Genomic DNA, 12,915 nt, shown 5'->3' on the forward strand with positions numbered 1-12,915 from the left:
TACATTTGATGGGCACGAAGTAAATATGGAATGATTACTTATTGTTGAAATTGAACCAAACTAGAGTGTGTAAAAATATGTGAAGTTTGCTTGCACGACATTATAAATACAAATAAACAATGAATTAGTTTATAAATAAATAAAAAACAAATAAATAAAGTTGATTTTGTGTTTTCTTTTCTCAAGTGGCGTCCTTTTTTCGACGACGAAAAAAGTTTTTTCATAAAAATCAAAACATTTTAGGTTGTGACCATGTTCTTTTAACTAGAAGAAAAACATTTTTGACGAATAACATAACATTTTAGATCGTGACCATTGTCTTTTAATGGAAACAAAATTCTTTTTATCAATATAATAACATTTTAGATGAGGACAATTGTATTTTTCTTAGAACCATGTTCACTGAGCCAACATGGTTGCAGGTTAAAATGTTACATGGTCGCCGCAAAATAGCTGCTATCATATTATTTTGCTCTTCGAATATGATTGTGGCAATCATGTTTCTTCTCTGCGTGTATGGCATTCACTTGTTTGACTATGCTTTGTACGATTAACTGTAATATATACATATATATCTGTATGTATGTATATGTAATATATACGTATGTAATCTCTTTAGATAATTTTTAAGCGAAATGATGCATTAAAGAGATCGTGACAGAGAACAGACGGTGTGACAGCTATTTTGATTGGGAGCGCTTCATTAGGGTTCGCACATATGGTTAACCGAAAATAATTTTATTAGTAAAAGAGCACCCATTAGCGCCGACGGGTGCGAAAACGCACTACACGTATATATGCAAAGTCGTTTATATGTACAATTTTCAAAATTTTATGAGTTATGCGCTTTACAGATTATCAGTTATTCCGGACGACAGTGCTCGTGTCGAACATATTCCATAAATTGTGCACATTATAAGTTAAGTCCGAAGGAATAATCGATACTGCTGCATGTTTATGGGATCGATAACACATTTACCGATTATTTAGTCATCGCCGACAAGTCGTATCGATCCGACACACTGTAAAATTTTTATAAACACCGACATTCCGTCCGGTATAACTGATAGTCTGTAAAGCGCATTAAATATAGGGCAGAGGGCTACCTATCCATACCAACATATATTTAAAAAAATATTTTTTTCTATATGTTTTCTTTGTATAATAGGGTTATTTTTTGCATGTGCGAAAACCTGCACATGGCGATGCGTTTATCATCATGTAGGTAACGTCTGATGAAAAAACAGTCCAAGTCAAATAAATAGACCCATCCATCTACTATCTATACCAAGAAACAGAAAAGCGATATCGAATATGAAACCGTTTCTACTAATGCTCAAAAACACCTCTATTTTTGGTGCGTTTTCGCACCCGTCGGCGTTAATGGGTTAACTAATAATGGGAAATATCCAAGGAACTAAATACTATAAGTCAGTCTGTGGTTATTCGCGTCAAAAAAAAAACGAAATACTACTCCCAAAAATAAGCAAGTTAGTGAATGGACAGCAAGACGAGCACTCCACAATATTGGTTATGTTTATGCTGTAAAAAAAAAAATAAACCTGCAATGTCCGAAAACAATCCAAAGGCGCGAATGAAGTATGCAAGAGATCATAAAAATTGGACGACCGATGACTGGAAACGTGTTATCTGGTTAGATGAATCAAAATTTAAACGTTTCCAATCGGACGGTAAACAATATTGCTGGCGTCGTCCTGGTGATACCATTCAACGCCACCATGTCATGCTTTGGGGCTGCTTCACTTGGTGGCACATTGGGCCATTGCAGAATATGGATGGTATAATGAAGAAGGAAGACTACCTCGCCATTTTGCAGACTCATCTTCCCGAGTTTGTTGACAAGAGTGCCTATCCAAATCAGCTCCATCAAAATTAGAAGACCTGTGGGAACGAATACAGCTTGAGTGGTAAAATACGAGTATGGTATTAAAAAATAAAGGAATAAGTACTAGAAAATGTTCCAACTGACACCGGTATAGAAAAGTGTAAAATTGAGTACATGCGAGTATTTTTTGTTATGGTTATTTAACATATCTCTCTGAATTCTTTACTTTTTGTTTTGAGCTTTTGTTGTTGTTTTATTTAGAATTGAAAAAAGAATAAAGGGAAAATAAAATTATTTTGAGTTTCTTTATTACTGCTTATTTTATTCGTTTAGAAATGAAAAAATTAATTATGTATTCAATTATGCACGCCACTGTAGCTCCAACCCCCTAAGCTTTAACCACGGAAACTTCATGAAGGAACAAATTTCCTTGATCTGGAAAATTTCAACCCCCTTAATTACCATGCGAAAATTTGTTCATATAGATTTATAATAATTTATAGTTTCGTGAATAGAACTAAGGAGGCTTATGTTGGTATTTATTTTGCCTTTTCAATCAATTATCAATCCATATATTTTTATTTTCCAAAATTATCTCATTGCTATTAAATACATATTTTCAGTTGAGATAAGATTAGGCCTGACCAAATGTTTGGCCATATTTACTTGTTTTGGACGCGAAGCTATACTGCCAACACGAGAAACAAACGATTTCTTCACATTTAAATGCAGGATAAATCTAACAACACTTGTGGGTTTCCAACCAAATATAAAGCAATCACCCTATCACGTTTGAATTCCATTACGTATAACTTTAGTTCTAAATGCAGTAAATCACAATGCTTTTATAAGCTCTTAAACAATAAAATGAACTTTTTATAATATATCTGTCAGCTGTAAGACGATCATTTTAGAACTGATGGCAACCTGAAATTGGCTGCACGTCATATCAGCCACCTGTATGATTTATTACTACACTGAAAAAATATTGACCTATTATGAAAGATTATACAAACTAAATTTTAGAATATCCAATTTACACAATATTATGAATAATGAAATATTAATAAATTAATTATACCTACACCATTTTATTCATCCATCCATCCTATGGTGGTGGGTATAATGTTTGCTATTCTTTTGCACAATAGTGAACACATAACATATTTAACCAAAATCAACACAGACATAAACTTGTTATAAAGAATTTTAATGGCATGTTGAAATAAGAGCTTTTTTCGTACATCTTTTAAAGTTTTGCTGGAAAAATGAAAATATAAATGATGCCTGAACCGAATTAATTAAGATCAGCTATCATTTAAAAACTTGTTTGTACATCTACAAATTAAAGTTTTTGACAACTTTTTTACACGAAAATACCAAGCAAACAGGTGAACGACAAGGTTTACAAAAAAGCTCTGAAACAGACACATACGTACAGTATATACAAGAATGTCCAAAAAGGTTTATAAATAATATTTTAATATCCGTTTTTTGTATATTCCAGTGCATCAGTATACTAACAGCTTTACCTATATCTGAAAAAAAAAAACACCCCAACTTGCTGAGAAATAATTGCAAAATGTTCATTTGCATCTACCAAAATTGTGAAAAAGGTGGAAAAGTAAATGTTTATCGCATGAATGAATTTGAAAATAATATTTTTCTCTGGTCACAAAATTTAAACGTACGTATTGTTCGATGAAATGGTCATCGGTCATGGATTTAATGCATATATATGTATATCAAACACAATAAAAAAGAAATATTTTAATGGAAATCCATATCAGAAGCAGATGTACGTCCAAAAAGTCATCGTAAAATAAGACAATTTTTTTTTTGGAAATTAGACTTCAATTAATTGCTGATACACATTCTGTAGAATTTTATCATTTGATTGAATTACTCTACGATGCAACATATTTGTTCTGTCATTAAATCTCTTACTTACCAAATGGCATGGCAATGGATTAATGGTGCATGGTTAATGTGAACAGATTTCCATATAAAGTGCATGATGCACAAATCAATTTCGGTTCGTATTTTGAATAAGCAAACAAAAAAAGACTCAAATTTGATGGATAAACTTGAAAATCATATTTACGTAATTGGACTTACAGGGAACGTCTAATTCAAAATATTTAGGAAATCAAGTATATACTACCGAAAGGTTTGGCCGATTTTTATCCTAAAAAAACGAGTTAAATCAGCGAAGCGTTTTTTGATAGTTGGCTTTTCGTAATTTGGAGAAATTTAAAAAATCCAATTGTGAATTCATAAACAGATGGCGAGACTTAGCAATACAAGGTCTAAGATACATATAAGCCTCTTCAAAATCCTATGAATGTCATTATTAAATATTCGATTTAAAAATCCATACAAATATATCCATTAGCGTAGGTAGGAGGGGGATATAGCCTCCTAGCTAAAAATTCATAGACTGAAGTTATAGATTCAATTAATGTTTTATTATATAAAAATTAATAAAAAAATCAGACTTCAACATAACTAGAAAATAATTTAAAGCACTTCCAAAACTGTCCTCAAAAAGAAGTTAATTATTTTTTTGTTTTAATTAAATTTTTTTAACTCGTGTTTTTAATATTTTAATGGATCAAAATCACAAAATTTGTTAATTCACATTCAAAACAGTGAATTCGGATCAACCCTTAAGAAGTGATTCAAATTCAGGGCAACGGTTATTGAAATGGTGGACATCCATCCTACGACATGCCCATGTTAAACTCATCGCTTCTGCGCCAATTTTGCACCGGACACAAAAAGAACATTTTCATTACTTTGCTGGCGACTTTGTTGCAGTATAATTTATATTCATTTGTGAAAGAACAGTTTTAATATCAATTACTATTTTTTAATTAAATCGACTAAAGAAAAAAATGTCCTTCATGTCCTTAGGTATTACACTAAACGTAAATTTAGAAACTTAAATCATAGTTTCAACCACAGTTTTATTTCATAAATATCAGATTCTGATACATTTTATGAAATTCTACACTGACAATACTCGTTTACTGAAGGCGGATGTTGGACTAAGTCATCAGCGCATTGTACATGACACATAACTCATCGGTTTCTTTTCACTTTTATAACCATCGTATAAAGAGTGATGTAATAAAAGGTTTTCGGTGATTATGAGTCTCTCATAGTTTGCGAGATATTTACCACACAATTTAGATTTTCCAAAATTTTAACAAAGTGGGGTCAGTTCTTTTCATAACTGCATTTCCTACAAAATTCTTTGCATTCTAGAAGAATATCTTAGATTGAAATAATTACGAATCGATATGGACTTTTGCACGGTACGTAGGGAGCCAGAATTGAAATATGGGGGTCGCTTATATGGGGGCTATATACAATTATGAACTTGATATGGACCAATTGTTTTGCGATTGGGGATCGATTTATCTGAGAGCTATATATAACTATAGACCGATATGGACCTAGTTAGGCCATATACTAGCACAATGTACCAAGAGGCTCCAAAACCAAATCTCGGGATCGGTTTATATGGGGGCTATATATAATTATGAACTGATATGAACCAATTCCTGCATGGTTGTTGGATACCATATACTAACACCACGTACCAAATTTCAACCGAATCGGACAGGTTAGGTTAGGTGGCAGCCCGATGTATCAGGCTCACTTAGACTATTCAGTCCATTGTGGTACCACATTGGTGAACTTCTCTCTTATCTCTGAGTGCTGCCCGATTCCATGTTAAGCTCAATGACAAGGGACCTCCTTTTTATAGCCGAGTCCGAACGGCGTTCCACATTGCAGTGAAACCACTTAGAGAAGCTTTGAAACCCTCAGAAATGTCACCAGCATTACTGAGGTGGGATAATCCACCGCTGAATAACTTTTTGGTGTTCGGTCGAAGCAGGAATCGAACCCACGACCTTATGTATGCAAGGCGGGCATGCTAACTATTGCACCACGGTGGCTCCCTAAACCGAATCGGATGAATTTTGCTCTTCCAAGGTGCTCCGGAGGTCAAATCTGGGGATCGGTTTATATGGGAACTATATATAATTATGAACCGATTTCGACCAATTTTTGTATGGGTGTTTTAGGCCATATATTAACACCACGTACCAAATTTCAACTGAATCAGATGAATTTTGGTCTTCCAAGAGGCTGCGGAGGTCAAATCTGGTGATCGGTTTATATGGAGCTATATATAATTATGCACCGATGTGGACCAATTTTTGCATGGTCATTAGAGACCATATACTACCACCATGTACCAAATTTCAGCCGAATCGGATGAAATTTGCTTCTCTTAGAGGCTCCGAAAGCCAAATCGGGGAATCGGTTTATATGGGGGCTATATATAATTATTGACCGATGTGGACAAATTTTCGGACCAATTTTTGCATGGTCATTAGAGACCACATACTAACACCATGTACCAAATTTCAGCCGGATCGGATGAAATTTGCTTCTCTTAGAGGGACTGCACGCCAAATTTGGGGATCGGTTTATATGGGGGCTATACGTAAAAGTGGACCGATATGGCCCATTTGCAATACCATCCGACCTACATCAATAACAACTACTTGTGCCAAGTTTCAAGTCGATAGCTTGTTTCGTTCGGAAGTAAGCGTGATTTCAACAGACGGACTGACGGACGGAATTTCACCACGACCCTGAATATATATACTTTATGGGGTCTTAGAGCAATATTTCGATGTGTTACAAACGGAATGACAAAGTTAATATACCCCCATCCTATGGGGGTATTTTTCGAAAAAGGTACCCACACATAGAGAACAGATTGGTTGGAAATTTGTTATAGCAATGAACAATTCCACATTTAAAGGTCATTGATAGTTGGGTAAATTACATTCACTTTCTACAAGCATTTTTTCGACATTTCTACCGCTTGGTGATAATTGGAATGGATTTTCATTTGTGATGCAAGACAAATAGTTGTAGCGACCAAATGCCTCCCCATTCAAAAAAAACAAGTAAGGAAAGTCTAAAGTCGGGCGGGGCCGACTATATTATACCCTGCACCACTTTGTAGATCTAAATTTTCGATACTATATCACATCCGTCAAATGTGTTGGGGGCTATATATAAAGGTTTGTCCCAAATACATACATTTAAATATCACTCGATCTGGACAGAATTTGATAGACTTCTACAAGATCTATAGACTCAAAATTTAAGTCGGCTAATTCACTAGGGTAGAACACAATGTTAGTAAAAAATATGGGAAACGTTTAAATTTGAAGCAATTTTAAGGAAACTTCGAAAAATTTTATTTATGATTTATCGCTCGACATATATGTATTAGAAGTTTAGGAAAATTAGAGTAATTTTTACAACTTTTCGACTAAGCAGTATCGATTTTACAAGGAAAATGTTGGTATTTTGACCATTTTTGTCGAAATCAGAAAAACATATATATGGGAGCTATATCTAAATCTGAACCGATTTCAATCTAATGTTGCACACTTGACTATACTACTAATTGTACTCCTAGTGCAAAATTTCAAACAAATTCGGCCAAAACTCTGGCTTCTGTCCATATAAGTCCATATCGGGCGAAAGATATATATCGGAGCTATATCTAAATCTGAACCGATTTCAACCAAATTTGGCACGCATTGCAACAATGCTAGTTCTACTCCCTGTAGAAAATTTCAACTAAATCGGAGTTAAAAATTGGCCTCTGTGGTCATATGAGTGTAAATCGGGCGAAAGCTATATATGGGAGCTATATCTAAATCTGAACCGATTTCAACCAAATTTGTCACGCATAGCTACAATGCTAATTCTACTCCTTGTGCAAAATTTCAACTAAATCGGAACAAAAAATTGGACTCTGTGGTCATATGAGTGTAAATCGGCCGAAAGCTATATATTGGAGCTATATCTAAATCTGAACCGATGTCAACCAAATTTGGCATGCATAGCTACAATGATATTTCTACTCCCTGTGCAAAATTTCAACTAAATCGGAGCAAAAAATTGGCCTCTGTGGTCATATGAGTGTAAATCGGGCGAAATCTATATGGGAGATATATCTAAATCTGAACCGATTTCAACCAACGCATAGCTACAATGCTAATTCTACTCCCTGTGCAAAATTTCAACCAAATTGAGGTAAAACTCTGGCTTCTGGGACCGTATTGGTCCATATCGGGCGAAAGATATATGGGAGCTATATCTAAATCTGAACCGATTTCAATAAAATGTGGTACACTTGACTATAGTACTAATTGTTCTTCTTGTGCAAAATTTTAAGCAAATTAGGTTAAAACTCTGGCTTCTGGGGCCATATAAGTCCATATCGGGCGAAATATATATATGGGAGCTATATCTAAATCTGAACCGATTTCTTCCAAAATCAATAGGGATCTATTCTGAGCCAAAACACATACTTCTGCCAAATTTGAAGTCGATTGGACTAAAACTGCGACCTAGACTTTGATTACAAAAATGTGTTCACGGACAGACGGACATGGCTATATCGACTCAGGAGCCCACCCTGAGCATTTTTGCCAAAGACACCATGTGTCTATCTCGTCTCCTTCTGGGTGTTGCAAACATATGCACTAACTTATAATACCCTGTTCCACAGTGTGGAGCAGGGTATAAAAATTCTCAAAATCGATCAATACAACCTACTTCAAATCGAATTAGTAACTTACAGTTAATAATCACAACTTACATACGATAGCCACTGCCGAATGTAATTTTAAATATTTTTCAAATGTCATTTTAATCATTGCTAATTTATTAAAGTCGAAGGGAAACTTACTTTTACAAATGTCAAAATTGTAAATCGGCTTTGTTATATTTGTCTTCTAACATGGACCGCAAGATATGCCAATGAAGTACCGATATTAACTGTGGATGCAAAATTTCAAAAATTGGTTGGAAATATTCCAGAACGTTTGAGAAGTCCTTTACGAAGACGGGAATATGCCTCCATATTGCTATACATGAAATATCTAGAAATTTAGTTTTTTCATTATGATTTCATGTAGAAACAAACGGGAATGGTCTTTATGCACGCAGAGGAGGAATTTTATCAACACCTAGAACAAAATGTTATTTTTGGATAGTGAAAATTGAAAAGTTTCGCTTCAAAATCGTTTTATTCTCGCCAAAGATAAAATACACGCAAAAAAATAATTCTTTCCTCCCAAACGAAATTTTAGACAAACAAAGTTCGTTTCTCATTTGCTTTTCGCTGTAAGGAAGTGTATTTGGAAGAAAAGTATATACTTTTTGTGATAAACGTTTATTCTTTTCCAGGATGTAAAAACAATTTCATAAAGACTAATTCAAAAAAACATTGTTTTCTTGCTAATTGCATTTGCCCTCACATCTTTCTCATATCCACGAGGTTTTTTAGTTCTTAACACCATTTCCTGTAGTACCAACAATGTAGAAGAAATTATACGATTTTATAAATTTTAAAAATTTTTTTACCTTTCGCCTGGACGGAGAATCGAACCGCGGACCATGCACTTTGTAAGCCAACACACTAACCACTGAGCTATGTACCTGTTATTGTCATCAATAGATAAATATCCATTATTTATTTATTATTTATTTATCTATTTATTACAATTTTAAAAACTATAATAAACATTAAAGCACTAGCTACAAAGGCTATCGGCTTAAGTTATATTTATATAAGTTATATTTATATAGCATAGCTTGCGGCGCCCACGAACTGAATAAACATAGTTTATTTAACAGAAACAAACATTTAGTTTGGCACCGTGGAGCAGTGGTTGCTACGTCCGACTTGCATGCCAAGGGTCGTGGGTTCGATCCCTCCTTCGACCAAAGTGTTTTTTTTTTGTTTTTTTTTTTTTTACATATATTCCAGATATGTTCGGAAGATTCCGAAAAATCTTCAACATTACATTGTAGTATATTAAATTTTGAACTGTAAAATGTGTCTTATTAAAGACCTAAAGTCATAAAAGAACAGTGTTTGATATAAACGAAATGGACTGTGTTGTTGTTTCAAAAATAGCTTTTTTTATCAAAAAAATAAAAATTTTGTAACAAACGAATTTTTTTGGTGATAAAAGTTTAAAATTTTCGAAGCAATTCAAAAAACTCTAAGGAAAGAAAAACGTTTTCGGTACACGTTTTCCAAACGTTTTTTTCTTTGTGTGTAGTTTTCGAAATCAGGTACATAACGTCCAACAAAACGACAAACATTTTACAGTTAACCGTCCGAAAATAAGATTTTGCTCTACAAAGTGATTTCATTTTAGTGCAATAAATAGAGGTTCTAGACACAATTTTGTATCTAATATTGCCTCAAATTAAACATACAATTAGCGATTCAGATTTATTTTTACTGTACATATATATAAATAAAATAAAATATTTAACCGGAAAGTAATTGAGTTTTAATTTGGTCATGAGTATTAGTTAGGTTGGGCAACACAACCGTGACGACCGAATCAGTCGGGTGACACAACTACCAACTGATATTAGCTGATACTGCCAAAAAGAAAGTTGGCAATAAATTCGGTTATCACAACCTATCTGTATTCTCTGTGCACATTCTTTCTGTTGTAACATTTTTTCAGACTTCTTCCAATTTTTATGTTTGTTTGTTCTTATAGAACACCAAATAAGGTCACGCTTTTAGCATTTATTGGGCATTTTGGTCAGTTGGATATGAGGTCTTTTCATCCCAAAATCGATCTCTCGTTGCAGAATAAGGATGGCTGCTTTTTGTTTTTAATAAAATGTTCAGAAATGTTCTATCATTTTGGTCCTTTCCGAAAAATGTCTTTATGCAAACAGCGCATTATTCTTATACACTCCAAAAAAGTGAACCTTCTATTATACACTCCAAAAAAGTGAACCCAATTTAACTTTATTTTAGTTCATGGAATAATGGTGTTTGGAGAAAATTTTCTTTACTCTAATAATTTTTTGCGTACATTAGTTAAATAAACTAAAAAACGATAAAAATTATTCAGAAATGAATCATAAAGATTTTTTTTATTCTTAAGATTTGTAAATTTTACCAATAATGCGCCCATCTCGAACTTCGTATGGTACTAATGACATTCTTGCAATTTTTTCCTTCAATCTAAAAGACTTTCTTTAACAAGTGAAAAAAATAAATTATGTCTAATAATTTTTTTTGAAATCGTCGAAAAATATTTACTTATTTTTGTGATGGAAATTGAAAATTCACATTGCTTTAAGGCCACAGTAGTACGAGTAGCTGCCATAAATTTTTATCACAGATATACCCATATTTGGCGTATTAATTAATAAGTCTTGTTTACATAAAACCTATTATCTCTAAATGAAATAACATTTTGTTCGACTAAGGTCAACTTGACTTAATTTATTCAGAAAAATTCTTCAAAATTAATGAAATCATATTTAAATTTGTTGATATTTTGTATCTAGACTCCAAAAATATGAGATGTTTTTCAATGCTTTATTTTAAAGACGATTTATACTTTAAATATGGCATAATTTCTACTTGAAGTCGGGTCTGAATTTAGAAATTGAAGTTGTCGATAAAATGTTTTTAAAGCACTGTCGATAAAATGTTTTTAACCCTCTAATGCGCCAATTTTTTGCCCGCTGATTAAATTTTCAATGTTAACGACACAAAAGCAAGAGAACTAAGCAAGAAAAATTTATACCGTAAAATTCAGCATATGCTGCAAAGCCTCTTCAAATAAGTTTTATTTTTATTTGCCCATTTTTGTTGTCTTAAGGTGTGTTCTACTAAAAGCTTACTTATTAAATGAAGCCCACCTAAAGGCGGGCTTTGCCATTAGAGGATTAATAAATTACAATTTGTTTCCCAGAATCAAGTACGCAAAACTTAATTCGAAACTATATAATTGTGTCTAAAAGTTATTTTTACTTCAATTCTGTGCTTCATTCACAGATAATACAGATTGGTTGTGACAATCGAATTTATTGCCAACCTCCTTTTGGCAGTTGTAGAAACTACCAATTGGCAGTTTTGCCACCCGACTGATTCGATCGACACAACTAATATCTCATATGGTGTTGGTTGGGTCTGCCGACGACATTGGTTGTTGCTACCTTCATCTTTCGGTTGTGTTGCCCGACCTTAATAGTGCTTATGACCAAATTAAAAACCAATTTCTTCTCAATTAAATATTATATTATAATATGTCCCAGCGGGAAATGGAAGCGACGTGGAATCGATGATGGAAGTGCTGTCCGGGTAGCTATAAGGCCTGGGCGCTGCATTACGTGTTCATTTCAAAATAACATTGGATTGGATTGGAGGCCAAGGCCTTGCCTCTCGCTTCTATTCGTATGCCTTCTAGAGGTGGTGTCGTCGATGCCATGTTATCAGGCCTTCATACTAAGTACAAAAATCATGCCTTCCAAAGAAGGCCCTCAAAAAGGCCTGGACAGGAAGGCATAAAAGAAAGCGTGTAAAAATAAATATTTTGAAAGCAAGGTTGTCTATGAACTGAACATTTGCCCTCGTACCTTTAAGTTAGAATTGAATTTGACTTACTTTTCCTATACAGTTTATCTTATTTTTGTGATTTTAATATTTACCTCAAGTGTATTTTTATTTTTCTGCTCTGTCGGGATTTGAACCGGGGTCCTCGTTATTAGTAGTCCTACACTCATCCACTGGCCTACGACACATTTATGTGATGTGGGCTCCAAAAGGTAAACTTAATCTACACGTGAGGTCATTCCGCGTTCCCTTCTCTTGGAAGTGAACGTATAATGGGTATCGGATCTTTTATATGTTACAGAGAATGCCTTCTAGAAGGCCAAAGTTAGGAGTAACTAGAAATAAGTAAATTAATAGCTTGGCAGCCAACAAAGAATGAGTATGAAATCCTTTTTATACCTGACGTCACAGAATGGTATTGGGGGTATAATAAATTTGTCATTCCGTCCGTAGCACAACAAAATATCTATTTGCGACTATATACAGTGTATATATACTTGATTAGGGGAAAATGAAAAGTCGATATTACTACACCGAAAAAATCCGTAGTTAGCCGAACGCTAAATTTAACTTATTTTTA

The 12,915-nt window shown here is 33.8% G+C and overlaps 1 protein-coding gene across 1 annotated transcript in view; it reads left to right on the top strand.

Annotated features, from left to right (window-relative positions):
• Positions 1 to 1,567: 1,567 nt before the first annotated feature.
• beat-Ic (beaten path Ic) overlaps positions 1,568 to 12,915 on the top strand; it is a 107,622-nt gene continuing 96,274 nt past the window's right edge. Inside the window, exon 1 of the mRNA XM_075294363.1 lies at positions 1,568 to 1,865. Coding sequence (XP_075150478.1) covers positions 1,568 to 1,865 — 298 coding nt within the window. The remainder of the gene's footprint in view (positions 1,866 to 12,915) is intronic.

Source organism: Haematobia irritans, chromosome 2, assembly GCF_050003625.1.
Source record: "Haematobia irritans isolate KBUSLIRL chromosome 2, ASM5000362v1, whole genome shotgun sequence".
Taxonomy (NCBI): Eukaryota; Metazoa; Arthropoda; class Insecta; order Diptera; family Muscidae; genus Haematobia; species Haematobia irritans.